We start from the raw sequence: 27,933 nt of genomic DNA, 5'->3' as shown, positions 1-27,933 counted from the left end.
TTAACCTCCACTTATCTAATGGGTTTTGTAAATAGTCTACATTTAATACTCCTAATTAGTATCTAAACATTCGATGTGACACGTGCTAAAAATAAGCCAACGAAAAACCAAACAGCTCCGAAATCATCCAGCTGCTTGCATGCTTCATCTTCCACCTGCTTCTGCTAGGCTCTTTGCTCGTGTCGTGTCGCAGTTGTAGGTTGCGCAAATACGGCAAACCGGCCACCAACCGGGCACGTTCCGGTACACGACAGGTGCCGGCCCCGGGCTGCGAGCGGCCGTGCCAGCTGCCACGGCACACTGGTAGAGGGCACGAGCTTCTATCTACTGGCGCAAAGCGGCGGTGGATCGAGGCTGCCTCTGCGGCTCTGCGCCACTGCATGGCCGCGCCGCGCAGACGACGACGGCACGCCACTGCGGTGCCCCGGCCCCCGGCGCAGGTTGATGCAGCGAGCGAAAGACGAGGAGTCACGAGCGGCCGCTGCAACAAACGCTACACAGATCCACGACAGAAAAGCCCAATCCCCCCTGCAACTTTGCTTACCGATGTCGCCACTTTCTAGCCCATTCAGGCTGAGGGCATCTCGAATCGAATCGCCACTTTCCTCTTCGGCTGTCGATAGACCGTGCCGATCAGAAAAGAAGGCCTGAATGACAATACTTCTACGTACACAGAATCGACCAGACAATGTGTCATGGCAGCATCGACTGTGAGCTCTTCGCATCTTTTACAAGAAATAGCCGGTGGGCATAAGCAACACTGCAACAGTACCGAGTTGGACTTTTCTTTCTGAATGATCGAGTACGACTCTCTCACGGTCACCTTTCATAGCTCACGGAGCCTCTCGGGCACGGCTGCATATCAAGAGAGGCAATACACCATTCGATCAGATAGCTCCTTCCCAACAACTTTGGCGTATCTGCTCAGTTGCCCGTCTAGCGCATTGAGGTGTACCCTCTCGATTGGCCCAAACACTTGCTGAAGGTCCTGAAAGGAAGGCAGAGAATTAACAAAACTCATGGTAGAGATATCAAAACTAGAGCAAAGCCATCTCAGAATGAAAACAGAGCGCAAACAGTTATAACTTCATAGGAATGGATTGTACGATTTTAGTCATTGTGTAACACAGACAATTGGTAAATTTGGTAGGTAAAAGGAGATACTGCTTATTATAGATGTACTTTAGAATTTAGAATAGACTTGCATAAGAATGGATGATTAAATGGTGAAAAAACCTGGCTAATTTCCTGATGAAGACTACAAATGCAAAATCAGTGCCTGCTGCCAATATGCCCCCATTTCTGTGCGCAGTGCGCCTAGGACCATTTTCATCTTTCATATTTGAGGTCAGATTTTGTGTATGTACCTTATATTTAACTTTAGAACCATTGAGGTCCAGGGTGATATTTTCAATGTCCTTTATGCTGGAATCACTCTCAGTTGTATCCGCTTTCTCTGAATCAACTAACTCTTCATCAACCATCATTTCTGATTCATAGTCGTTGAAATCTTCATCATCCTCATCGCTGGGAGATTCGTGATGGTCAACTTTTGCTGAAGAGTCATCTGAAGGGCCACAGATCTGAGGCTGGGGGGTTTCATCTTGCATTGTAGCATAATCAGATAGAATGGAATATTGACTCTTGTCCATTAGAGGCTTGGCTAAATCATAGCGAACCCACCTGCATGTTGTGGATTAGATGTTAGAGCAAGAATGAAAAAATTGCAGACATCAATAAGTCCTTGAACATTTAAGCATGAAATTTAGAGGTTAAAAAAGTGTCAAGTTATGTGTGAAAGCCTGCGACTTGAATAGTTGGGAATGGAAACATAAAAATAGCTAGCCAATAGTTTCGGTAGTTAAGCTTCAGGCAAACTTTTAAACAGGTGAAATGCTAACGTATGCTTTCAACATTTCAGTAACCAATTCTCTGAAGGCAGTGATAACAGCATTCTCCTGCAAATTACTAATACTCTTGATCGATGCACAGTACCCTCTTACTAAAAGGAGACACATCCTAATCCTATCCATTTTTCGACAATATTATGTAAGCATACCAGCACGTAACTTAGTGTGCCTCCTTTAAGTTCAATATGTGAAGTTTGACTACTGTTACATTCAAATTAAACAAGGATATGCATTGCAAAATCTAAGTAGCAGTGAAGAAAAAGAATTACTCGTAACGGACTGGACACAGAAGCTCTGATGGTCGATAAGCAGCTTTGTATCTCATCTTATTGCAAGAATGTATATAGTAACCAAGATAGTAGTACTGAAGGCTGGGACACTGTTCCTGTGCTGTCTTGACCCAATCTATTTCCTTCAGAGCCGTATACTTTCCAAGAGATAGGAAAGCAAGGTCAGGATCCCAGAATAAGTACTTGCTTGACAAACATTTAGGAAGGATATCAACTACACCAACAGCCACAAGTTTTCCATCAAGCCTGTACTGCTGATGAAAAGACCCAAACCCACATGGTGGAACTGTATCATCACCACTCTTTGGGGGGACAAATATGATTGGTGTATCTACTAGAAACCTCTTGTACGAGCCTTCCGTAACTGTCTTCTCCTTATGCACCTTTGTCTGATACTTTCGGTACAAAGCAAACTCCTCAGGATCAAAATGAGATGTGCTCATCCTAATCTCCAGGCTTTTCCTTTTTTGAGGTTGTTTTGCAGAAATTTTGTTCACAGAGCTCTGCTTTGACCTACTAGAGTCGTCTGAAGCTTGAGCAGGTACAACACCGGTATGGTTCTGCATTGCTGGATTGGTGGCAGAATAGAAATTAAGATGCCCATTACAAGCCTTTACTTCAAAACCAGATAATCCTCCAAGACGTTCCGTTGTCATGGCCAGCTTTTCTGCAACAGAATTTGGAGAAAGATCTGCTAGTACTTCAGTTTGATTAGCACCGTTTTCTTTAGGCAATGCACGTCGAACTGCAGCCACTATCTGGAAACTTATATTGCATGTATACACCAAATCTATCACTCCTCCTACTTTATGCTCTTGCGCTGCTTCTCCTACTTTCTTTTTGACCTGAGGTTTAACAGTCTTCACAACAGCTTTTGGGAGTTGAACCGTAGAACCTAGTATCCCTCCTTGGAAGCATGTATCGATTGCCTCATTGATTTTACTTGACAAACAACGGATGAACTCATCTTCTTTCAAGAAATTTGGGCATGTGGCTGCTTGAAACTCATTTGTTGATACCTTGGATACTTTTGAGGTAGGTGAATTCAAAGGTTCACTGAGCGTGCGTTTTGTAGGGCTTGCCTTACATTGTGGAATTCCAACCTGTGGATCAAGTTCACCATCAAGGAACCTGTGCATGGATGCAAAGATGACAGGACACAGGAAAATTTTAGGAGCGAAGTAACTAGAAAATAAATATTATGAGCTTAATGGGGTCTATGCAAAAACCAAGGAATAGACAAAACAAACTAAAGTACCTTTGCATCTTTTTAAGTACACGACCATGCTCTTTGGAACAAATGAAATCATTTGCCTTCAAGCGTATCGTATACGAGGGACAGCATGTTCGTTCCATCTCAGGTTTGTAGAGAAAACAACCTGATCTCCTCCATCCACGGTCAAGGAGAGCTGCGAAAATGGCAATTACAGTCATAAGTCAGATATGCCATCAAAAGTGCTTTTATTATTTATCTGAGACAAAGGGATAGTGAATACTGTGTGGAAGAACTTGAAGTAGTAAATTGTATTACTTCACTAACACAGATCATTCCACCTCGTTCTCACTCTCCTTTATATAAATTCTATACTTTAATTCACATTTCAGCAGCGCATGCGTTCTTGTTCTAAATAATCTTATTTCATGGATGTGATTTTTTCGCTGTTCAAAATTGCTGCATAATCAATCCGATTCAAATACCAAGCTATTGCTTCATGCGTTATGGTTTGGTTACATTTGTCTTTTCCAGTACATGACCAGATAATCTAAAGTGAACCCAGGATTGTGCTGTGCACCATTACAATGTACCGATAAAATGCAGATTCCTTCCACTGGATGAACATTGTGTTGCAAGCTGTGGCACTTTTCGATCCTGTACGGCACAACGTAACAAGCAAATAGCAACAGAATAACAGCACTTCATCTGTGCAGATGCACAGCCGAAGCAATACAAAATTCAACTATAATATCTGGGCAACTTGGATAAAGTGGTACCAGAAGGGGAAAAAACAATTTAAGGAAAATTTAGTCCTTGGCTTGTGGAAAGCTCTAAAGTCCCCAAATTGAAATTAAAAATCTGTATAATCAAGCTACAATGAAATTCATTGAGTTTTCTTTGGTGAACTTATTCAAGGTTCCAAAATCCAAGCTGAGGAACTGACCATCCCAGCAGCTAACAAAACTGAAACGCTCAGTGAAGCACCTATCTTTCTCCAGGTTTAGATATAAGTTAGTTGAAACTGATTGCTGTATTTCTAAGCCATAACAGAAAAATACTATCAGGACTAGTACAAATTTCCTATAATAACTAACTAAATTCTGTAGCATACTCCAACAGACACAAATTGCTCAGACACATTACGATTTCATTCGGGAAACCATGACAATGACAGGTATCTCACTATTACTTTGAGTTCCACAAGTTTTTTGGTCAAGCTCACCGTTTCACGCCATACAATGCAAGGGCACAACTGCATAAAGATATCACCATTTAATTTCTACATACTTCAGCTAACTAATTGATAGATCAATTTTTAGCAATTGCATGAGTATTATTTGGCCATTTGCTAGTTTGCTAAATCAGTTTTTGAGTATGGGAAGCATTTAGGAATTTTTTATGGTCTTAGGCTTTATAGCCTTAACCCATGTGTACAAAAATGAACAAGCAGCTCGTCTCCAATATCCATATCCATGCAGTGTCTCACTTTTTTAGCAGGATAAAAAAGAGTCTGGTTCCAAGTAGCATATTATTAGAAATAAATTCCTGTAACAGCAGCCTATCCGGCTTCCTGTAACTAAAGCCTACACGGCTCCCCCTTGTACAACTATATATGAAAGGTCACCCCTCCCTCCTAGGGTGTGGTGTGTGATTGCCCAACCCTCTACATGGTATCACGAGTCCGGGTCCTCCTCTAGGCCGGTCGTGTGTCCTCTCCTCCGCTGCGCCAGCCACCCTCTCCTCTCCCCTTCTCCACCAGGCGCACCACCACCACCAGCGCTGTCCCTTCTTCCCTCACCAGTTTCTCTCTGTTTATGTCCACCATAACCAGCGCCTTCTCTCCAGCAACTGCTGATTCCATGGCAGACGTGAGCCCCTATGCCACCATCGTCGTCAAATCCCAGGTCCCCATGACGTTGGACCTCCGTTCGTCCAACTACGTCAAGTGGAGCTCCTTCAAGGCCATGTGCGGCAAGTTCGGCCTCCTGCGGCACATCGACGGGACTGCTCCTCCCAATCCCCTCGATGCTGCTTGGCATCAAGCAAACTGCTGCGTACGCAGCTGGCTATATGGCTCTGTCTCCGAATCCGTCCTTGACTTCACCATGGAAGACGAACAGACGGCGCGCCAGCTATGGGTAGCCATCGAAGCTCACTTTCAGGCGAACCAAGCTCCCCGCGCCATCTTCCTAAGTCACGAGTTCCACTCCATGACTCAGGGCGATCTGTCCGTTTAAGACTACGGCAAGAAGATGAAGCAAGCTGCCACTGCCCTTAGCGTCGTCAAGCCCCGCTACAGCACCACTGGGGACTTCATCGCCACCACGCCGAACATCACCTTCGCCGCAGCGCTCGATCAACTCGCCCTGAAGGAGTTGCGTCTGGCAAATGAGGCCAAGGTCGCAGCATCCACTGCCCTTGTCGCCTCCACGCCTTCCCTTGGCTGCGGCTCCAATTGCCGCTCCATCCGCACCGTCAGGCTCCCAGCCACGGCGCAAGAAGGGCAACGGCAAGCGGACCGGCGACGGTGGCGGGGGCGGCCAGCAGTAGCCGCGTGCGCCCTCTCCCACCGGCCTATGGATTTGCTTCAATCCCTGGGCCGCGCAGTAGGGTGGCCAAGCTGGCGGCCTCTCGAGCGGCTAGAGCTGGCGCAGCGGCCAAGGCTGACGCAGTGGCCTGGGCCTCCTTGGCTTAGCGTCGTAGGCCCACGCCACGTTTGGTCCCTAGGTGGGCCGCCTCCCCCCCCCCCCCCCCCACTCATGCGTCGCAACCGACCCGGTCATGGGATCAGGCTAGGCTGATCGCCACCCTGCAGGAGATGTCGATCCAGGGCTCCAACCCCTGGGTCCTGGACACCGGTGCTTCCACCCACATGCACGCCTCGGATGGTATACTCCTCTCTCGCTCCCCTGCCTCTCATTCTTCCATTATAGTAGGTAACGGTACACATTCCGATCATCTCGAGGAAATTCCACCTTGCATACCACCACCTCCACATTCCGACTTAACAACGTCCTTGTTGTCCCCTCGCTAATTCAAAACTTGATTTCTGTTCGTCAATTCACACGAAACAATGAGTGTTCCATTGAGTTTGATGCCTTTGGTTTTTCTGTTAAGGATCTCAGGATGGGACGCGTGATTCTTCGTTGCAATAGTGACGGCAATCTCTACACAATATCTGCCGTCACTCCCTCAACTGCACACGCCCTCATCGCTGCTTCATCCTCTCTGTGGCACCAACGTCTTGGCCATCCCAACCCTGCTGCTTTAGTTCGTCTCAAGAATAATCAGTCTATTTCTTGTAATAAAGTAGCTCGCTCGCTTTGCCATTCTTGCCAGCTAGGCAAACACACACGGCTACCGTTTAGTCCTTCCTCCTCCAAAACAGTTTCTCCCTTTGAAATTGTTCACTATGATGTTTGGACGTCACTTGTCACTAGTATTTCGGGCTACGGTTATTACTTGGTCATAGTTGATGATTACTCGCACTTTTGCTGGACTTTTACCCTTAAGTGCAAATCTGATGTTCATGAGCACATGGTTAATTATGTTGCATACACTCATACTCAGTTCGGCCTTTCCACTAAATGCTTTCAAACTGATAATGGTAAAGAATTTGTTCATAATGCCACAATCACTTTTTTAGCATTTTGTGGCATTGTTTTTCGTCTCTCTTGCCCTTACACATCCCCACAAAATGGCAAGGCTGAGCGTATGCTTCGCACCATTAATGACTCTGTGCGCACGCTCCTCATTCATGCTTCCATGACGCCATCCTATTAGGTTGAAGCCCTTTCCATACCCACATACTTGCTCAACTGCCGTCCTTCATCCTCCATTGGCCATGAGGTTCCCTACACACGCTTGCACCGCACTCCGCCTTCCTATGAGCACCTTCGAGTTTTTGGGTCTTTGCTACCCAAATCTCCAGGCCACTTCTCATAAGCTGGCACCTCGGTCTACCGCTTGTGTGTTTTTGGGATTCCATCCTCCCATAAAGGCTATCGCTATCATGATCTCGCCACTCGCCGCATCATCATATCACACCATGTCGTTTTTGATGAGTTCACCTTCCCTTTCGCTCGCGAGTCTCCTATTCACGACAGCTCCTTCGATTTCCTCTTAGATGATGACTCAGATTATTGCTACTATCCTACTAACCCTGCAGCTCCATCAACTTCCGTGTCGGCTGCTCCGTCGCCTCCCATTGTCGACGAGGCTGTACCACCCTTCACGGCACCCCGGGGGAGCGATTTTGAACCCCCGCCAGGGCCGTCGGCTTCTTCCAATTCGGGTGGGCGTGGTCTCGTGCCCCCATCAGGATCCCCCGGTGCTTCACCAGTGGGTGGTGCTTCGACCACTGCCCGTGTTCAGCTGCCGGAAGCACCACCCCCGGGTTGCTTCCGTGGCCATGTCTACAGCCGGCGTCTCAAGGCACCAGCTCCTGCGGCTGATCTGCAACCGCCTCCTGCGCCTGAGCTGCAGCCGCCTCAGCCTCCCCCTTACCCTATGACGCGGCTGCACACTGGTACTATCAAGCCCGTCAACTACAGCTTGTCAGCTCAGCTTTCGGTTGCTTCTCCAGTCCCGTCCAACTATCGCAGTGCTCTTGCCGATCCCAGTTGGCAAGCTGCTATGGCTGATGAGTTCAAGGCTCTTGTTGATAATGACACTTGGCACCTCGTCCCTCGACCCTGGTGCGAATGTTGTGATTGGGAAGTGGATTTACAAGCATAAATTCCACTCCGATGGCTCTCTTGCTCGTCACAAGGCCCGTTGGGTTGTTCGAGGTTTTTCACAGTAGCATGGTGTTGACTACGACGAGACCTTCAGCCCGGTGGTCAAACTAGGAACCATTCGGACCGTTCTGAGTATTGCAGCCTCTTGTGAGTGGCCGATTCATCAGCTAGATGTGAAGAATGCCTTTCTTCATGGTCATCTTGATGAGACAGTGTACTGCTAGCAGCCTCAAGGTTTCGTGGATCCAGTTCATCCTGATCATGTCTGTCTCCTGCAGAAGTCTCTACGATCTGGAGCAGGCTCCACGTGCTTGGTACCAGCGGTTTGCCACCTATATACGACAATTGGGCTTTGTTTCTTCGGCTTCCGACACCTCCTTATTCGTCTACAAGGATGGCGCCAGCATTGCCTACCTCTTGTTGTACGTCGATGACATTGTTCTCACCACTTTGTCGTCAACCTTCCTTCAAGATATTATTGGTCGGCTTCACACAGAGTTTGCTATGACAGACCTTGGGGTTCTTCATCACTTCCTAGGGATTTCGATCACACGCTCCTCTGATGGACTGTTTCTGTCCCAACAATAGTATCCCTTGGATCTTCTCCGGCGCGCTAGTATAAGTGAGTGCCACTCTACATCGACACCAGTGGATAGTAAGTCCAAGCTTTCCGCCACAGATGGCGCTCTGCAATATCTCACTATGACTCGACCTGATCTCGCCTATGTTGTTCAGCAAGTCTGCTTCTTTATGCATGCTCCTCGCGAACCTCATCTTGCACTTGTCAAGCGCATCCTACGCTATGTCAAGGGCACGCTGTCCTCTGGTCTTCACATTGACACTGGACCCGTGGACACTCTCATAGCATATTCTGATGCAGACTGGGCTGGTTGTCCTGATTCGCGGCGTTCTACTTCAGGCTATTGTGTCTATCTTGGTGACACTCTAGTCTCCTGGTCTTCGAAGCGGCAAACTACGGTCTCTCGCTCTAGTGCTAAGGCTGAGTAGAGGGTTGTTGCACATACTGTGGCAGAGTGTTGTTGGATGCGGCAGCTTCTACACAAGCTTCATGTTCCCCTCTCCAAGGCTACGCTCGTCTATTGTGACAATGTTAGTGTTGTCTATATGACAGCCAATCCTGTTCATCATCGACGAACGAAGCACATTGAGATTGACATCCACTTTGTCCGCAAGAAGGTCGCATTGGGAGAAGTTCGTGTTCTTCATGTTCCTTCCTCGCATCAGTATGCTGATATCATGACTAAGGGTCTTCCTGTACAATTGTTTACTAAATTTAGGTCCAGTCTTGGTGTCCGCCAAGCTCCCCCTGTGACTGCGGGCGGGTATTAGAAATAAATTCCTGTAACAGCAGCCTATCCGACTTCCTGTAGCTGAAGCCTACTCGGCTCCCCCTTGTACAACTATATATGAAAGGTCACCCCTCCCTCCTAGGGTGTGGTGTGTGATTGCCCAACTCTCTACACATATGAAAAGGAAATTTCTGTACCTTGATAATCATCAGCTTTCAGACTATTAGCCCACATACCTGCAAGATTAATAGGATAGAAAGCAGCACAGTAAATGATTTGACAAAGCCTTCTACAGGCAAGCAGATGATAGATATAACAAGAAGGAAAAAGGTGACATAAGGAGAAGAATGATGAAACATTGAATGTAAAGGTCAGAGCAATTCCTGCCTGCTACATCTTACTTTGTAAAATTGATTAATTACATAAAGTTACATGTACTGTGTAACACCACAAATAACATATGTGACATGTTCCATATTGATCCTTCTTGTGAAGAGTTAACAATGGCCTATTTTCTATTTCATTTCAGTGGGGCAAAACCAAATGGTTGCTGGCTTGTTGCGAGTATACAGGCTGAGTGCAACAACGAAACGTCGAAGCACTCAGAGAATTACAATCAATGGTACATATGAGTTAACAAAAAAGTAACCAGCGTCAACAGATTCATAGGTTATGCCCCTCAATTGACAAGCACAAGCCATTTCCTGACGAGCATAAGCTGAAACAACGGCTATCCAACTACGAAGCCATCGTGCTTCTGCAGTGCCCCTTACAGGAACATTTACACAGAAATTCACAAATTATCGTGGTGATCTGGGGTCATACATCCTACCCGTGACTCGTCAACTCGAGATACTAGAATCACCGGGCGATTCGAAGATATACTAGGGCAGACGGGCGATTCCACTAGCAACCAGGCGTCATGGTCTGACCCAGATCGAAACAGAGCGAATCACTCGGGGACGGGGGATCATACCGTGGGAGATGCTCGTGGGCCCGGAGGATCGGCAGTAGCCGCAGGTCGTGCGGCGCCGGCCGTAGTCAATCACCACCGACTCGCCCCCGTCCCGCGCACCGCCGCTGCTGCTAGCGCCGTCGGCCATCGCGCGGCGGCGGGTGACTCGTCGTCGCGCCGGAGCAAGGAGGACGGCTTTGGGTTTAGGGGGCTCGGCGATGTGGTCGGGCACTTGAGCGAATCACCCCGCTGGGTCCCTGGATCTGGATGGGGCTAGATGTACAATAGGATACTCTCTTGTAGTCCTCCTTTACAGATCACAAGTCTTTAAATTGTTTTAGTTTGACACCAATGGTTTAACTTAGACCCCGTTTGGATACTCCTGTTAAAGTTTAGCACCTGTCACATCGAATATTTAGATGTTAATTAGAAGTATTAAATATAAGCTAATTACAAAACTAATTGTACAGATGGAGTCTAATTCGCGAGACTTGGTCCATGATTTGACAATGTGGTGCTACAGTAACCATTGTTAATGATGGATTAATTAGGCTTAATAGATTAATCTCGCAAATTAGCACAGGATTCTGCAGTTAGTTTTATAATTAGCTCATGTTTAATCCTCCTAATTAGCATCCGAACATCCGATATGACACTGCTAATGTTTAGCAACTAGTATCAAACACCCTCTTACTGAGTTGAGATCATTATTTTGTAACCGTAAGAAAAAACTTATAGTTTTAACTGGGTATAGTATATGTTTGTGGTAAAGGTTCTATATACGTAGACAATCTTATTGTGGTATTATGTTGTATTGAGCCAGTTCTTTGGAAACATTTTTCTTGAAATACAATTAGACATGAACTTTCATATACCTCACAAGTACATCCACACCTATTGAATTAATATTGTACAGTAGATGAAACATTTGTTGATAGATCTTGAGATTGACAAAATCATCAAAGAATCCTTGTTGATGCGCGTGTATACTACACGGAAGAACAATTGTCGTAGATGAGTGCACAGTCCACATGTGCGGGATTGAAGATTTGAACTTATGTTCACAGGTTATACACGAAGAAACCTAACTTATTTAATAAACTTTGTTTTAAAGGCAAGAGAACCATTGATCATATTGAAAAAAAAAGAAACTAAGATTATATTGAAAAGAAGAAACTAAGACGGGGTATAGTATAGCAACAAAAACCCAATAAGGTGAGCAGCGGCAACCACGCTAACAACTGTACCGATTGCAACTCAACTGAAGCAAAGTTTCACGACTCCACACTACTGCGGGCTGACTAAAAAACAAACTAAGCCATCTTGCCCAAGACCATACACCAAAGATAAAAACACCATTCGTCAACCTCGTTGGTTGACGAAATGGCTATTGCCAACAAAGCAGCCGCCGCCATGGTATAAAATCATCGCCATCCTCAAGTCGTGCACCCGTATTCGTTGAAAACTTTAGTTGTGACTCCCCATTGTCATATTACAACAGCGAAATAGATTGCACTATGCTGAGATTCAAGTATATGATTCAACATGGATGCTTGCAGACATGCCTGTTAATAGCAAAAAGTTTTTAATAATTTTTTCAATCTCATGATATGTCTATTCAGTTTTCGGAGATGCTCATAGGGTAAGCTATGTGCGTATGTTTATATGGGTAGCTGCATGTGGTTATATATGCATCATATCTGTATTATTTTTTTCTAAAAAGGAGAGAGAAAAGAAAAAGGTCTCACTTTAGGCCAGCAACATGCCTCTTCATCTAGATAATTCCATATTGTGCCGCTGACACTAACTTTTGCTCTACCCCATCAAGATTCCTCTATCCTTACGCTTCTGTTGTCATTCTACTCTAAACCTAAAATTGATAGTGTCACCATCTCTTATGCGCCGACCATCTTCCGCCACTTCCCTTATAATTGAATGTCTAGCTTCACCACTGCCGTCCCATTTTGAAAGAAGTCTTCTCGGTAGTATGATCTCACATCTATGTAATCTCCAGCAATCTTTCAATAAGATGGTGTGGGAATAGCTTCTCATCTCTTAATAATCTCACACCTAACGATATGCGGGTGCGGGTAGTTCTCCCTTGTGTCCGTGAGAGGGTGGGTGCTTCCACAGAAAATATTAGGATAGGAGACTGTTGAAGCACTCTTAATGCAATAATAGAAATTTGTAGGATTGAGAGAGCTATTATAAGACTGTTGAAGTCTTGAAGATGTGCTAACTATTGCATCTAGAAGTTAAGAGAAATCGGTAGTCTTACACGATTTGTACACTTTAATTTTAGTGTTGAGCAGAAGAAACCCCAAAGTTTCTCCCTCTCCTTTTCCTCATGTTTTCGTTCTCTATTTGGAGAAGACAAGCGCGTTAAAGTTTTCAGTGACCGACACGGCAGTACCGTCCGCGGAAAGCAAGAACCGTGCTTAAAATAAAAGAGAGTTAAAAAATGGAAGAAGCTTAGAAGGTCGGTCCAATCCAAGCTAATCTGGCCCAATCCACCAAGCTTCTCCCTAATCACCCAATCCCTTCGAGGCCCAAGCCAGTCCCGGGCTGTCTATCTCGGCGATTGGTAAAGGAAAGCGGAATTTTTTATTTTTATATTTTGCAAAAATATATGTCCTAATAAAAAAATGGCAAATCCATATCTACCGTTTAAAACGGCTATAGCCAATTGAAATGCCGGAACGTGAAATATAGCAACCTTACCATCAATTGAACCGGCGGACTTTACTCCCTGGGCAGCACATTTTTAAAAAAATCATAACTAATTCATATAAATTTACATGGAGATAAATTTTATATAAAAATTGTATATCTCTACGAGATCTACAACTTTATAGTTCAAACTTTTTTTATTTAGAGCCATCTTGGTACTTAACTAATCGACACAAGTTTCAGATCTAAAATTCAAATTTTAGATCTGAAACTTGGCAGCACACATTCAAAAAATCATAACTAATTTTCTATAAATTTGTATGGAGATAAATTTTATATGAAAATTGTAGATATCTACGGGATATATAACTTTGTAGTTAAAACTCTTTTCATTTGGAGCTATCTTGGTGCTCAAATAATCTACGCAAGTTTTAGATCTAAAATTCAATTTTAGATCTGAAAATTTTATCAATTATTGGAGCACCAAGTTGGCTCCAAATGAAAAATATTTGAACTATCGTAGATCTCATCGAGGTCTAAAATTTTTATAGAAAGTTTATCTCCATCCGAATTCATATGAATTAGTTATAATTTTTTGAAAGTATGCTGCCTCAAGAAAGTAAATTCCGCCGGTTCAACTGGCGGTAAGGTTGCTACAGTGCACCTTCCGCCGTTTTATTTGTCTATATTCATTTCAAAGGCAGTATAGGTATAAATTTATAATTTTTTTATTAGGATATATATTTTTGCAAAATACTAAAATAAAAAATAAAAAAATTCAAGGAAAGCAGCTACCCCTGAGCGCGCAAATACGCCAATACGTACTCGTTGAGTAGTGATCATGATCGTGGGTTCGATATTTCGCACAGAAAAAAAAAAGTCACGGATTCGGTATGTAAGAAACAATATTACCTTATTTTACTATAATAAGATTAACAAATGTTAACATATATTGCACTTGTCAAAAGTCAAAAGTACGTTTATAGCTGTGCCAAATTGCCAATATCCGAAAGGCCGAAACACCCTGAGATGGTATCGTGGTACTGCATTCAAAGAATCAAAGGAGAAATGACATCTTATCATAGAATGAGTCTTGTCCACTTTTCTCAAAGACATCTCTCACCACAGGTATATACAACGCGCAGACAACATCTGCGCTTCTGCGGACCAGCGTACATCTTCAAGACTTCAGGCGATATGAAATAGGATAAGTTTCGACCACCAACGACAGCAAAACACTAAAACTGACGGGCCGATTATTGGTAACTGGTTTCTGCTAAGCAACAGCATTTCTGGAAAAGGAATATACACATACAATACTGACAGCTGCCAGAGTGCTAGACTTCACGGTTATGGTCCTGAAATAAAGGCAGTCGCCAGCCTCTGGGGGTGAAAACAGACGATCTTTGAAAGCAACACCGTTTCATCCAAACTGCAGCACGCGCATAGGTAGATAGCACTGGATTATGCTTCCTTCATGTAGTATCCATTCTGATGCCCAGCTTCATCAGCAGCTGCTGCACGACCTTCCAACCCCAAAGCAAATCATGTTCATAAGCACTGGCCAACCCATTCTCGACTGGAACACCATGCTCAGGCAAGATATTATCTTCTTCAGTTTTTTCAGCAGAACTCTCATCAGCACACAAAGCACTCACGTCCTCCATGTCTACTGTTTCATGAAGTTCGTCTATAATTTCCAGTTCTTTCTGCAGCATTGACTGACCAAGAAAAATAAGGAATCGTTATATGCGCAGGGTAATTGTAGGAACGTATCAACTGAGAAATAGCCTTAAATTGGATGAGAGATGACAATAGTAATATGCATCTCAAAATAAATTCTGAAGGACATTTTTTCTAGGAAACCCCTGAATTGTGCACTTCACACCCCTTCCTCCAAATTAAATGAATAATCCAATATCTAACAGTAGATAAATTCAGTTCCTATTACGCTTTAAAAGTGTTTCTGATAATAGGAACTCGAAAACTCTACTAGTAGAGTTGTTAATTCTTCCTTCTATAATCCGGTCACTTGCAAACTAAACCACCACTCTCTGGAAATTAATCGACCTATTATCTCTCAACAAGAATAATCAAAAGAGGCCACTGGCCGCATTTCAGATAGAATGCATAGGGCATACACTGAATGACTTTAGACAGCAGTGCAGAAAGAAACATATATAAAAGCCTCTGGTAGTTCAATTAGTAAACAAACTGTGCGAGGAAGGTGCTGATGAACTTTATTAAACAAGTACCTCATGTGGTTGGCCTTCGTTTATCTTCAGCGTATCCACTTGAACAGATACATTAACGGCTGACTTCTCTTCCTCCTCGTCAACAGCGGGTTCATCTTCTTTGACCTCCTGGTTATCATCCATTTGCAACTCATCTTCTATAACAGTATCCTGTCTGCTTTCACTGTCATCTGAAACAACCGCTTCCTCCATCACAACAGATGCGACTACCTCCTCTTCTGCTATTCTCTGATTCTTCACATCACACCAATCTTCATAGACGACCAAAGTGTTTGCGGCTTCACCTGTCTGAAAGATCCTATTAGGTCCATTCTGCCAGTGCAACTTTCCCGAGGAATCTCGCAGCAAGAACTTGAACTCAATCAGCTTGTTGGCCGGTAAATCCTGGTCAAAACAGGACAAATAGAAAAGGTGACGTTATCACTTACGAAGAAAGGAAAACACCAAATAGTGGGCATAAACCGAGGCTCACTTTCTCTAAGATCCAGCCGTGGCTTTCCGCGCACTCCAGAGGAATCGCGTTCGCCGGATCCCAAAGGCCGAGCGCCGGGTCGTCGCCGACGAGGTAGACGCTCTGGTCGACCGCGCACTGCTTCTCCAGCACAAATCTGACACGCACCGTCTTACCAGAGACTGGGGAAAAAGGAACGGAAAAAAAAACACTAATAAACGAAGGATCCATGGCGATCAAACAGATTAAGCCATTTCAGGCCATCACGAAGTTACCAGCTGGTGGAGACGAGGTTTCAACCGCAGCAGCGCCATTCCCATGGACCTCCTCCTCATCAGCCTGCACCAAGAAGTTCCCTAGAATATCAGCGCGTCACAGTGCGCCGAAAAGATCGCGCGTGCGCACGATTGCGGCGGTCTGGCGGGACTCACTCACCTGCGGCGGCGCCACCACGACCGGACCCTCCTGCGCGCGCGACGGGAGCGGCTCCTGGAGCGAGGCCACGGCGACGAGCGCCCTCCGCCGGGGGCCGGGCGCTGGCGCGGCGAGGCCGCCCCCCACGACGCGCCGCGGCCCCCGCCCCCGCGCGCGCCCCGGGCAGACGAGCGCGGCCCGCGCGAGCGACGCGCCAGGGCCGCGGACGGCCGCCGTCGCGGATTCCATGGCTGGCGATCCCGTCGTTTTTCCGCTCCTCCCACTGCCTAAAACCCCGCGGCCGCGCGCACTGGATGTGAGTATGTGACAGGCACGTTGGCAGAGGGCAGGACTCTTGCCTCTTGGCCGCGCCCGTGCTGCGATGCCGTGCCCGCCGGTGGCTCGGTCCCGTGGGGGTTTTGGGTGGCGTTCAGAGGTGGGGCACGGCGCGGCACGGGGTGCCCGTGGGGGCGTTTGGTTTTGCGGTGAGGAGAGGGAGATGGCGACGAGCCGACGAGGGAGAAGAGGACAAGCGCGCGTGCGGCACAGTCCAACGGGGAGACGTTCGCGGGGTGGGGGAGGAGGGCTCCCGGCCAATTCCTCGTCCTCGTCAGTCGTCTGTCGTTGGATCTCTCGCGCGCGTGGGCAGGAGGGCGTTTCGGTTTCCGTGACGACTCGGGAGAGAGCTCTGCTCCGCTCCTACCGTTACGTCGCCCCCCGCACCACGGATCCCGCATTCCCGCGACGCCAGCACAGGCGCACAGCTCGACTAGTCGACTGGAGCTGGACTCGCTCAGCTGTGTTCTCGTGGGTTTTGGCGTTTTCCGCACGGTAGGTAGGCCTGCCGTGCTTGGACTTGGAGCTTCGGCCCAAAGGCCCACTGCCGTGTTGCACGCACGTTACACGCCGCGAGCGCACGTACTGAATGAGCTGTAGCCCATAGGAGCAGTGACATCGCCAATGTCAGAACGAACAACTGGATATTCTCAGCATCACAGTTCACAGCATGCACTCATGCAGCAGCAGTAGCTTGTGGTTGTAGACGTCATGCACTAACAGGGCTACAGGGTAGAATACGAGCAGGCTAAGCAACCGAGGAGAAAATTGGCGAAGTTGAAGAAGGTACGATCCTAGCAACGTCACGTAAGCTGTAAGCAGATATAAAGACTGCACTGTTCGACCTCAACTAAGGCCTGAATGGCTTGATGCTCCCGCAAACTTTTGATCCAAAACATGCGATCGGGAAACGGTGGTTGTGGAGAACAAAGCCGATCGGGGGACATGGGATGAAAGTACGAACAAAAAACATGCCATAGCCGATCATCAAGCACCGTACACGCGTTGTTTTACGAAGATTCAGCTGTTCATGTTGAGGGATTTACTGGACAAGCAGGAGATCGTTCTTCAAGAAATAAAGCTATAGGTCAGATTGATTTTTCATTTGAACTCTAGTGGCATAAGTATTTCATTGTTTAACTCAAAGTCGATTTCAATTAAATTAGGGGCCCACCAACTGTGTTCAAAGGTACCAGGCTTCTTATGAAACATCCAGCACCCGAGTACTTCCTTTTACTTCGCAAAAAATCAGACAGTTATTAAACTGTATCAATAGCGGTCTTTCCCTTTTCACTGAACGAACCAAGAGGTATTTGGATTACAAAGCGAACAACATGCCAATCTGGCATTCTGCCAAGTGCCAACATATGTAAAGGGATTTGACTTGAACCTAGGATTAATGGAAGATAAAAATTCTTCCTACAGAACATAAAATGCAAAATTAGCTTTGTCACTGTAAACGCCATTAGAGAGCTAGATATCTGAGCACATACTTAAAATTCTAGAAGTACATGAACTCAACTAGATCAACATGAAGTGAACATAAAAAATAACCTGATAGTACTACCTAACACCACCTATTGTAGTAATAGGCTAATAGCAGTCTGAACTCTGAAGACTTTAAGGCTCAACTACTGAACTATACTCGAGATTTCAGGTGCCATCTCGAGAAAGAAAATATTGAAAAGATCAGCACGAGCTACAGTAACTGCATGCATGGAACAACAAAGCAATCCTGGTATCCCAGTTTACATTTTAAGATCAAAGAGATAACTCACAGGTTCACACCCATTGCTATAGAAATTCAGATCACAGCATCAAGCATTTATATATGGTTGTTTGACTTGCTCACTAACAAACGTATCATTGCACATACATCAATATTCTACTCCCATTGGAGTTATTCTCGATTTCATAAATGTTAACAGGTTACTTGGAGAAGAACATTACAAGGAAGCTATGCCATTAGGAGAAGAGCTTAGTTATGTCATACTCCCTCCGTCCCAAATTACTATTCGTTTTGTCTTTTCTAGATACAAAACTTTTGATATGTATCTAGAAAAGTCAAAACGAATAGTAATTTGGGATGGAGGGAATAATACACAACAAGCAGATGAAAATTCAGTCACAATCATGAGGGACTCAAAATCAAATGCATTTAAACCAAACTTTAAGAAATACCCTGTTTTTTGGGTGGGGGTGAGGGCTGGAGGATGCAAATCATGGTTTGATGGTTAAAAATTGTTGTCTTCTGAAATTTTGAGCAAACAATATCGACAGTGAAACTGCAGAAAATGAGCAAACTAGCCTAATATCAACTAGTTAGAAAATTATGCTGTTGAAAGGCTGACGATTATAAAAGAAACAAGCTAATAGCCATTCCTAACAAAAGCGAAATTCCAAGACAGCAGTAACCAATATACATATAATCAGAAGACTTACAGGAAACAAAAGAGATCAAAAAGTCACCATCATTTTAGGTGCATTTACTACAACCTAGATCCATATAATGAGATAGCAGGCATCACTACAATATTAGCACCAGGTGGCATTTAAGCATGGTTGATTAAGACTGGAGAATCCATCCTCCTTATGTAGTAACTAATGAAGCATAATTTTCATGAGTACACAACTAAAAAACACAGCACATGTTGGCTCTTCAGCATTCCATACTCCAATACACAGACACAAAACTTCCACTTCAGATCACATAAAGCAACTCCAGCAGACCCTCTAAACAGCCCCCTATTCCAAGTTTAGAGGGCCAAGCAAAAAAAGGCACTCCAGCAGGCCCTCTACTTGACTCCCCATTTTGGAGAGGCCTCCAAATTACCCGTCCACCCTCCATTCCTGGGGAGTCCCTAGGGAGCCCTCTATCCATGGGGGCTATTGCTGGAGTTGGAGACATTTTTGTGGCCCTTAAACAAATAGAGAGAACCCCATTTGATCTTTAGAGGCTTTGGTATGAAGGCTATTGCTGGAGTTGCTCTAGACATCTAAATATATAGGGTTCTTTTACTTCATTGTTGACAAACATAATCCTGCATACATGAATGTTTCTATTTCTAGGACAAAAACTTCGAGCTGGACAGCTAGGTGGTACTTCATTACAGGAAGACTCTAGTTATAATATGTACACAAAAATGTAGAGGGATTTATGGAACAATCTTCTGTGACTGATATAGATGTATTTCAATCGAACAATCCAAACTCAACAAAAGCAACAGAGGAATGGATGATTAAAACCTGTTGTAATTTCTGAAATTGAAGCCAATAATTCCAAACGCCACTACTGCAAAAAAACTATACAAGCAACAACTGCTTGGTAAATTACGTTGTATCAAGATCAATTCGTAGTAAGGTATTGAAAGAACAAGCTATACACGAAAATACCAATTATTACCAGACACGAGTCATTGATAGTTAATTTACATATAATCAAGAGTGAGGAAACAAAGGAACGTCGCCACAAGCTCCCAATCACCTGGAAGTACATATATTACAATTAAGAGCCATATGGAGAGAGAGTCACAGGGGTCACCGTGGATGTTACGCTGCCGGCTCGCTCTCTTCGCTGTCCTTGGGCTGCGTCGTGGCCTTGGGGCGGCTGTCGTAGTCGACGACCTCGGCGTCGGCGATGGAGCTGGAGTGCTGGACGATGGAGCGGCCGATGGAGTTGATCCACTCCTCCTTCTCCTTCTCCGAGTCGGCGATGAAGTACATGGTTTCGGCGGGGGTGGAGAGCTCGAAGGCGAACTGGCGGTTGAGCACGTCCTCGGCGCCCTTGACTGTGAGGCAGGAGGCGACGGGGATGACGCCGCGGGGCACGGAGGCCCGCGTCACGGCGGGGTCCTTGAACCAGAAGAGCCGCCCCTGCTTGAGCACGAACCACCGCCGCCGCCACGTCTTGATGTACTCCCCCTGCTTGTTCAGCCACCCCACGCGCTCGGCCCCGTGCCAGAACTCGACGCCGCCGGACGCCGCGTCGGGCGCCGTGGGGGAGGAGGAGGAGGAGGATCCGCTGACGCTGTCCATCACGGCCCGCCACAGGCTGGCCGCCATCGTCGCCGCCGGGGATTTGGGGATCGGATGCGCCGGTGGGGGGTTTGCGAGTTGCGACGGGGGCGGCGACTCAAGGTGGGTGGGGACGTGGGGCCGTGGGGGAACGGAGCAGTTGTTCTTGTTCCGCTCTGGATACCGCCGTGGAAGGGAGCGCGTGATGTGATCGGATCGGGAAGCGGCAGGCAAGGGCATCTGATCACTTCACATCAGCGAAAATTACTTCACTCCACTAACTCAAAAAAATCGCATCCAAACGTGTTCGGATCTAGCAATTCCGGCTCCATAAAAAACGTGGAGCAGGGAGTAGATCCACATTTTTGTGGAGTACTTTAAGGGGTGCTCCAAAAACCTTATTTACAGACCTCGTCGTGAAGTTCGTAGTTATTTACTCACCATGTCATCGGTTACACAGTACCCCTTCGATTCCAGTCAAAAGAAAAAAACTACCAAGACCCATCCGCTACTCATTTTTTCCTGTCGTCCTACCTTGCGCCGAGACTGCCGCCGATCTGTCGCCGACGCTCTTCCGGCGAGATGGACGGGGACGGAGGTGCCGGTCTAGGCGGCGCGACGAGGGAGGCCCCCGTCGGTTTGGGCGGCGCGCCCGTTCTGACCCCTGCCGGTCTGGGCGGCATGCTAGTGTGTGCGGCTCGTGGGCTAGGCGCTGCATCAGGTCAAAACACATGCTAACAAGTCAACCGATCCAACCACCAAGAGTAAAATAGAACATTCCCACCAAAAACTCATATTCCTGGAGCTGGAGCACAACAATCTGCCAAACACGTTCAACAGCTCCATATTTTTCTAAAGTTGGTAGAGTGGAGCTGCAAAAGTGTGGAGCTAGTGGAGTGAAGCTGATTTCTGAAAGGTGGAGTGTTGCCAAACAACTCCAAATTAGCGTTACCCTTTCCGCGGTTTTAACAGATGAGGACAAAGTTAAAATCTGACGGCCGACAATCCCAGCGCTTTGCGCACGTCTTCGACCGTCCGTAAACATCCGAACCGAACCCGTTTTGCCGTTCAGCGGTTCAGTCAGGTAACCAAAGTGGTTAGGATTAGGATATGCCCAACAAAATGGGCCATACTTTTGGCACAATGTTCAGGCAATGTGAAATATGTTTTGGGCTGTGGCCCATCATCCGTTACAGTGACGCTGAACTAGGATCAAGATCTTTCTGTCGGTGCTGAACCGAAATTGAGGGGCGACCACACTGTACATGGCATTCTTGTACCAGGTGCCATGTAGCGGGAGACCGAACAGCCTACAGACCAAACCATGTGCAACAACCCAAACACAGAAAAAAGCCACACCAACCGATGCATCAAATCAAATCCACGCGACAGAACGCAAAGTCCAGCACGGTATCCCTATTCCCTAGTCAATGAACTCAAGCTGCTCCACTATTTGTTTGTAGTCACTCTAGGACGGTTTGTGTACAGCAAGGCGCCCGGGAACCAGCAGATCCAAAGGCTCCTCTCGCACCGAGGAGGTCTCTCTGTTTTTTGGGACCCGTCGGCACGACAAAGCCCTTGGCAGTTGGCACTCGCCTCGCCCCGCTCCTTAGTGGTGCGGCGGCGCCGGCAGCGGCGACCCGGCGTGCGGCTTCGGCGGGCACTGGTAGCACCTGGCGAAGAGCCCGAACGTGTCGATCTGCTTGACGAAGTTGGTGACGCTAGCCCAGCCGCCGAGCCCGAAGCCGACCACCAGCACCCACGCCACCACGAACGCGTTCACCACGAACATCCCCGACCAGCTCGGCAGGAACGACGGCGGCTTCTCCGCGGCGTTCTGCAGAAAAAGAACCCGGAAAGAGTTAGCGGCCCGGCGGCCGGCGAAAACAACGTGGCGAGCAATGTGCCAGCAGATCGGTACGGCGCAGCGCGGCGAGGCGTGGCGCTGTAGGATGTGTGAGGTTTCGTGTTGTGCGACTGTGCCACCGCACTGCGCTGATGCGGTGGCTCGCTCCTTTCGGCGTCGCGGGATAAGGTGCCCAGCCGCCGCGAGGCCTAGGAAAGCAGGGACAGCAACGCCCCACCGTCCATCCGGCCATCCCAGTGCGTTCCGGTGGCGGTCCCGGCCGGTCGATCGGGAGGACGCACCCGATCGACCAGCGTCAGCCCGCGTGGCATTGTGGCCGCGCCGTCGCCGTCCGGTGCGCGAGACATGTGCCTGTCGAGCTCAGGCGGGCGCACCGGGCCGGCAACGGGCGTCAGCGCCCCTGTGCGGCTGTGCGTGTGGCACTAGCGTAATGCGTGCACAGATCTCTCTTTTCTTCTAGTGACAGCATGGCGCGCACGCCGCAGCATCATCTAGCGGCATGTCTTTGACAGTAGCGGCATCAGGGGACCAGCGTGTGTATGAACGAACTGAGCCGGGAGCATGCTTACCAATCTGGCGGACGCCGAGCGATACGTGAGCATGTGGGCGAGGGCGGGGATGACGTAGACGGTGAAGCTGACGAGGAGCGCGCCGACGGCGGAGTTGATGGGCCCGAAGAAGGGGAAGATGATGGCGAGGAACCAGATGGGGACGACGATGGGGAGGCGGACCAGCGCGCGGAGGCACACGCTGCGGGTCTCGTGCATGCCCACCACCTTCTCCCACACGAAGTAGAGCGGGGTGCACGCGAACCCGAACGTGATGAACTGGTGGATCAGCATCAGGATCACCGCCGCGTCGCGCCACCCCGTCCTCGGCAGCAGCGAGAAGGCGTTCGAGTGCGTCAGCAGCTGGTCGCCGAACGCCCAGTACATGGCCGCCGCGCACGGCAGCGTCAGCGTGAACACGTACAGCGTCGCAAGCAGGTAGATGTACTTGAACTTCCGAGGCTTCCACATCGCGTGCATGATCTCGCTGCGCCCAAAATCAAACCACACATTTCAAAAGAAATTCTTACATGAATCAGTAAGAATTCAGTATCAGAAAGCAACATGCTCAGTGGAAATAAAAAACAGCTTTCTGAAAGCAGCATGTACTTGATTCATCATACAAAGATATCAGAAAAATGATCTGGTAACATATAAAGTGATGAGAATCAGTACTTGGAATTAACGTCGTACTAGACGCCCTTTTCCACACATGCGTGCAAATAATTTATGAACTACGTTGATTGAACGATAAGCCATCAAGTTGGGAAAAAGGTAGTGCTTCTCCTAGTCAGTATATTTTGAAAGATTGGGACATGAAGAATCTCAACAACTGTAACAGCATCATTGAGCCAGATACGAGCGCTCCTCCAGTCAGATTAGCAGTGGGGGCCCGACAAATACGGCCAAATGAAGCAAATATCGAGTAAACTAAACACCTAACGTTGACAAGTGATGCTATCATACTATTACACTAATGGAAACTGTCGTATCACTCTGAAAGCAACAGAGATTATGGTCTGGAATTGTTTTTCAGCCAGGTCTTCAGGGGCACTGTAAGATTGGCAGACAGGTAGGCATTCACCTTCTAAGGTTGGGATCAAATTGTCACGCCTTTGAGACTTCCTCTCCACTAACCAAAGGTTATCACCCATAAAGGATAGATCAGAATCGTGAAATGATGAGGGGTACTGTATTGTTACAATCCGATGTAGATCTTATCACCCCCGCACGGGGGCAGTAGGACGGAATTGGTTCACTTGATGTGAACTTGGCACTATCTGAATTGAAACCAGTCCACATCGCCCAACCTCTGGAAAGAACTTTGTTTTTCATCACTAGAGAGAAAAAGCAGCTGGATTTTTAAGATAAAGGTCTCCCTAACAACCGGGCGAGCGAGCGTGTGATCAAAAGCACGTAAACGCCGACTACCCGTCAAAATTTGCTGTAATCATTTCAGCAAAGATCATCATGGCAGGTGTTATACTAAGCGCACGTAATGAGGCTACGGCGAATAAAGGATTGTTCACTGGGAATATTGAAGTGCATAGTGGATGCCTAGCATAGACCCTTTAGTTGCAGGGGGACTGTAGGGGTCGATCACTAGAGCTTAGTGGCTATGCTGCATTTCTGTCTGGCCAATGGTTAGAGGATAACAAAGCTGCTTTCACCATTATGGATCATTTTCTACTACTTGGGATCGGTTTTGACTTATCTACAAACATGTTGTTTTCTACTACTACTGATTATCCCAGCACTAGGCAAAAGCTGCCTGTAAGTGGCGAAATGTCAGGTAACAACAAGCACTGGTCCATAGATGAGAATTCTCCAAAAGTTCTGGGATGGATTTTGGGCCCACTTGTCATTGACCATTCACAAAAATCATTGGCACCATGGTTATATGGTTGCTGCAAACAGAATTACAGAGTTCCTTTGAGTACTCACACAGTGACCGCATGGCCGCCGAAAGTGTAGAGGATGTTGGTGGCGCCGGTGAAGTAGAGCACGAGCTTGTTCGGGCCCGAGTGTGTGACGCCGTCGATCTGCGCGGCGCGCCGACATGCGCAGGACGGTCACTGTTGTTAGCTCATCGCGACCGTGCTGGCAAACCGGATCCAGGGAATGATTGGCGCAATGAATGAATGGGCGGCGGCGACCGGCGGGGGGGGGGGGGGGGGGGGGGGGGGGGGGGGCGGTGGGCTCACCTTGCCGTGGACGGCGGCGGCGATGGTGAGGTACCAGGCGGTGTAGGTGGTCATGCCGAGGCCGAGGAAGGACCAGACGCGGTAGTTGTGGAAGGAGGGGATGAAGACGCTGGTGGCGCAGCAGGCGCCGAAGATGTACGTCCACGTCCGCTTGTCCAGCCGGTCGTTGATGTAGTAGATGTTGCTGCGTGCCATTGAGTTCAAGTTCAGTTCATCCATCAGAGACAGAACATGTGCTAGAAGTGCCAGTTAACAGGAGGAGTCTGACTGACCTTGCGCAGGCGATCAGCTGGATGACCGAGCCGAAGAGCAGGAACGTGCAGTTGAACGCGAGCCCGGCGGCCTTCCAGTACGGGCCCAGGAGCCCGTCCAGGACCTCGAACCACTGGTCAACGGCCAGGAAAAAGAAATCAGTTTTATACATTCAGTTTGATGCGTGTACTGGTGCAAGTAAACAGGTGCATGCCGATGGCGTTGTCGTTTTGCTTAGCGTTCAGTTCAGGAGAGAAATGGCTGGCGAGGTCGGCACTCGGCAGGCACACAGCTAGCAAAGCGCCTTTCCGCTGGGCAAGCAACACTACTCATGAGTCATGACTCACTCCCCGAAATTCCAAAGCACATCGATCGCACGGCGTGACCGACCACGGCCAGCGGATCCAATTCCCATGCCCCCCCAGCCGAAGAAAAGCAGCATGAGTGCTGCGCAGAAACCGTGCGCCGGGGAAGCCGGCGAGGAAACGAAACTGGAAACGGTTGCGGAGGTGCGAGTGCGAGAATGGAGGAGGGGGCGGCGACCGACCGACCGACCTGGATGACGTGGTTCTTGAAGCTGACGCCTTCCTTCTCCTTGCGGGCGCGGTACTCGACGTAGAGGACGCTGATGAGGTAGGCCGTCCAGCTGCCCATGAGGCCATAGAAGACCTGCAGCAGCACGCCGGAGACCATGCCCAGCTGAGAGAACGAGTAGGGCAGCGTCAGCAGCACCTGTGCCACCTGCCATCACAAAACGCACCGGTGAGGTGATCATCCTCTGTAAGCGCCGCGGCCGCGATCGATCCATGCAAACGCGACGAACATCTTTGGCAATACGTACCTGGTTGGAGGCGCAGCTGAACCAGGCGTCCCAGACGGAGCCACCGTGCCACAGGAGGCTCTTGAGGCCGAACCCGCCGTCGCGCTGCTGCTGCTGCTCGGCGTCGTCGCCGATGCCCATCGCGCGCACCTCCCCGTCCTTGCTGTTCCCGGCGTCCGCCACGATGGCGTCCTCCGCCAGCTCGCCCGGCACCATCCTCCCTGCTCCCCGCCGCCGCCGCAGGCGAACCGGCGCGCTCGCTGTCAACACGAAACCACGAAGCGAGCACGCTTTGCTGCAGGAGGCCGAAGGAGCAGAGGCCGGGTGGTGGAAACTGGAATGACGCGGGGCTAGTAAAAATAGGGGGAGGTCGTCGGCGGGTGCGGCTGCGCGACGCGCCGCAGGATTTACTGTCCTGTCGAGGCGTGGGTTGGAAAAGACGCGAACTTCGCTCAGGCGGCGCGGGCAGGCAGGCGCCGCGAGGAAGGAGCAGCGCCGCCGGAGCTGCAGAGCTCGCGCAGAATTTACTCCGGCCCGGCTGGCAGCGCCGATGTCTCTCTGTGCTTTACTAGCAGGAAAACTAGCAGAGCGGCCGAGCCGACGCGGCGGTACGGCGTGCGTTTCGGGTGATCTGCCGCAGAGAATTTGGGCGTGAGAGCTGGGGGGGTTTGCGAGGGGGAGCCGCATGCCACTTTTATAACGCCGGAGACCCGTCTCTTTCGGTCCTGTCCCACGCGGCCTAACCTTTGGCTTCCTTGCTGGCCGCTCCCTTCCATCGTTTTTACCTGCAAGGCTGCAATCTAGTAATCTCCGTGGAGTCTATGGGCTGCCAGCCAGTCTGCCCGCCACATCTTTGCTCACTGGCTACTGGTGCCACATAATTTTTCACCAACGTTCGCCAGACGATGTCTCTTGGACGGGACGGCTCCATTTATGATTTGTTCGCTGGTTCTGTGTTGGGTGAGCATGCCTTTGATACGAGGTGCTAAACTTTAGCAGGGTCATATCGGATATTCGGATGCTAATTAGAATGACTAAATATAAGCTAATTACAAAACTAATTGCACAGATGGAGTCTAATTCGCGAGACGAATCTATTAAGTCTAATTAATCCATCATTAGCAAATGGTTACTGTAGCACCACATTGTCAAATCATGAACTAATTAGGCTTAATAGATTCGTCTCGTGAATTAGACTCTATCTGTGCAATTAGTTTTGTAATTAGACTATGTTTCATACTCCTAATTAGTATCCAAACATCCAATGTGACAGGTGCTAAAGTTTAGCACGGTATTCCACTTTGAGCTGTATCCATCCTTTCCTAGCCAAAATAGTGTAAACTTTTTTTTCTTTGGAGAAAAAATTGTGTTAGCTGTTTGAAGCTACTTGATGGAGTTCTGGACAGAAAATGCAATGCAGCAGCATTTTGGTGTTGTTCCATGCACAGCCAGGAACAAGCTCATCACGACAGCAGTAGAGCAATAACTCGCTTCTTTGGAAATGAGCAGCCGAGCCAGCCGTTGATGGAATCAGTGTGCTCATTCATGGTTTCTCCGAAAGAGGACTGGACTGGAAGAGCCTGCTGCCGTGTGTGAGGTGTTGCTTACGCGCGAAGGTGTCGAGAGTACGCTGAAAACGTGATGCGAGGGCGTCATTCGTCCGTTGGATGTGTCTGTCGTCA

The 27,933-nt window shown here is 48.1% G+C and overlaps 4 protein-coding genes across 7 annotated transcripts; all 4 read right to left on the bottom strand.

The window, feature by feature from the left end:
* Nucleotides 1–679: 679 nt before the first annotated feature.
* Nucleotides 680–10,678, bottom strand: LOC117848442 (arginyl-tRNA--protein transferase 2). Of its 3 annotated transcripts, XM_034729850.2 has the most exons (6): nucleotides 10,442–10,678; nucleotides 9,663–9,701; nucleotides 3,459–3,609; nucleotides 2,180–3,331; nucleotides 1,368–1,683; nucleotides 680–988 (listed from the first exon to the last, which is right to left on the bottom strand). In XM_034729850.2, the coding sequence occupies exons 1-6, from the start codon at nucleotides 10,566–10,568 to the stop codon at nucleotides 863–865; spliced, it is 1,911 nt and encodes a 636-aa protein (XP_034585741.1). In that variant the 5' UTR covers nucleotides 10,569–10,678; the 3' UTR covers nucleotides 680–862. The 3 variants fall into 3 exon arrangements, with proteins under 3 accessions (XP_034585741.1, XP_034585742.1, XP_034585743.1); XM_034729851.2 differs by lacking the exon at nucleotides 9,663–9,701; XM_034729852.2 differs by lacking the exons at nucleotides 9,663–9,701; nucleotides 10,442–10,678 and adding an exon at nucleotides 4,007–5,892.
* A 3,466-nt stretch (nucleotides 10,679–14,144) lies between these two features.
* LOC117847225 (uncharacterized) lies at nucleotides 14,145–16,808 on the bottom strand. The gene is made up of 5 exons (XM_034728394.2): nucleotides 16,232–16,808; nucleotides 16,072–16,135; nucleotides 15,818–15,978; nucleotides 15,346–15,729; nucleotides 14,145–14,811 (listed from the first exon to the last, which is right to left on the bottom strand). The coding sequence occupies exons 1-5, from the start codon at nucleotides 16,457–16,459 to the stop codon at nucleotides 14,566–14,568; spliced, it is 1,083 nt and encodes a 360-aa protein (XP_034584285.1). The 5' UTR covers nucleotides 16,460–16,808; the 3' UTR covers nucleotides 14,145–14,565.
* A 3,118-nt stretch (nucleotides 16,809–19,926) lies between these two features.
* On the bottom strand, nucleotides 19,927–20,766 carry LOC117849680 (pleckstrin homology domain-containing protein 1). The gene has a single exon (XM_034731320.2). It carries the CDS (start codon nucleotides 20,606–20,608, stop codon nucleotides 20,096–20,098), a length of 513 nt encoding a protein of 170 aa, XP_034587211.1. The 5' UTR covers nucleotides 20,609–20,766; the 3' UTR covers nucleotides 19,927–20,095.
* Nucleotides 20,767–21,706: 940 nt separating this feature from the next.
* On the bottom strand, nucleotides 21,707–26,935 carry LOC117849679 (auxin transporter-like protein 2). 2 transcript variants are annotated; one of them, XM_034731319.2, is made up of 7 exons: nucleotides 26,273–26,935; nucleotides 25,987–26,172; nucleotides 25,452–25,564; nucleotides 25,180–25,363; nucleotides 24,920–25,075; nucleotides 22,997–23,462; nucleotides 21,707–22,397 (listed from the first exon to the last, which is right to left on the bottom strand). In XM_034731319.2, exons 1-7 carry the CDS (start codon nucleotides 26,465–26,467, stop codon nucleotides 22,282–22,284), a joined length of 1,416 nt encoding a protein of 471 aa, XP_034587210.1. In that variant the 5' UTR covers nucleotides 26,468–26,935; the 3' UTR covers nucleotides 21,707–22,281. The 2 variants fall into 2 exon arrangements, with proteins under 2 accessions (XP_034587210.1, XP_034587209.1); XM_034731318.2 differs by having other exon boundaries at nucleotides 24,920–25,017.
* Nucleotides 26,936–27,933: the final 998 nt, after the last annotated feature.

The sequence above is a fragment of the Setaria viridis genome, chromosome 3 (genome assembly GCF_005286985.2).
Source record: "Setaria viridis chromosome 3, Setaria_viridis_v4.0, whole genome shotgun sequence".
NCBI classification, from domain to species: Eukaryota; Viridiplantae; Streptophyta; class Magnoliopsida; order Poales; family Poaceae; genus Setaria; species Setaria viridis.
The sequence above is the reverse complement of the archived record's forward strand: the minus strand, read 5'-3'. Positions and strand labels throughout refer to the sequence as shown.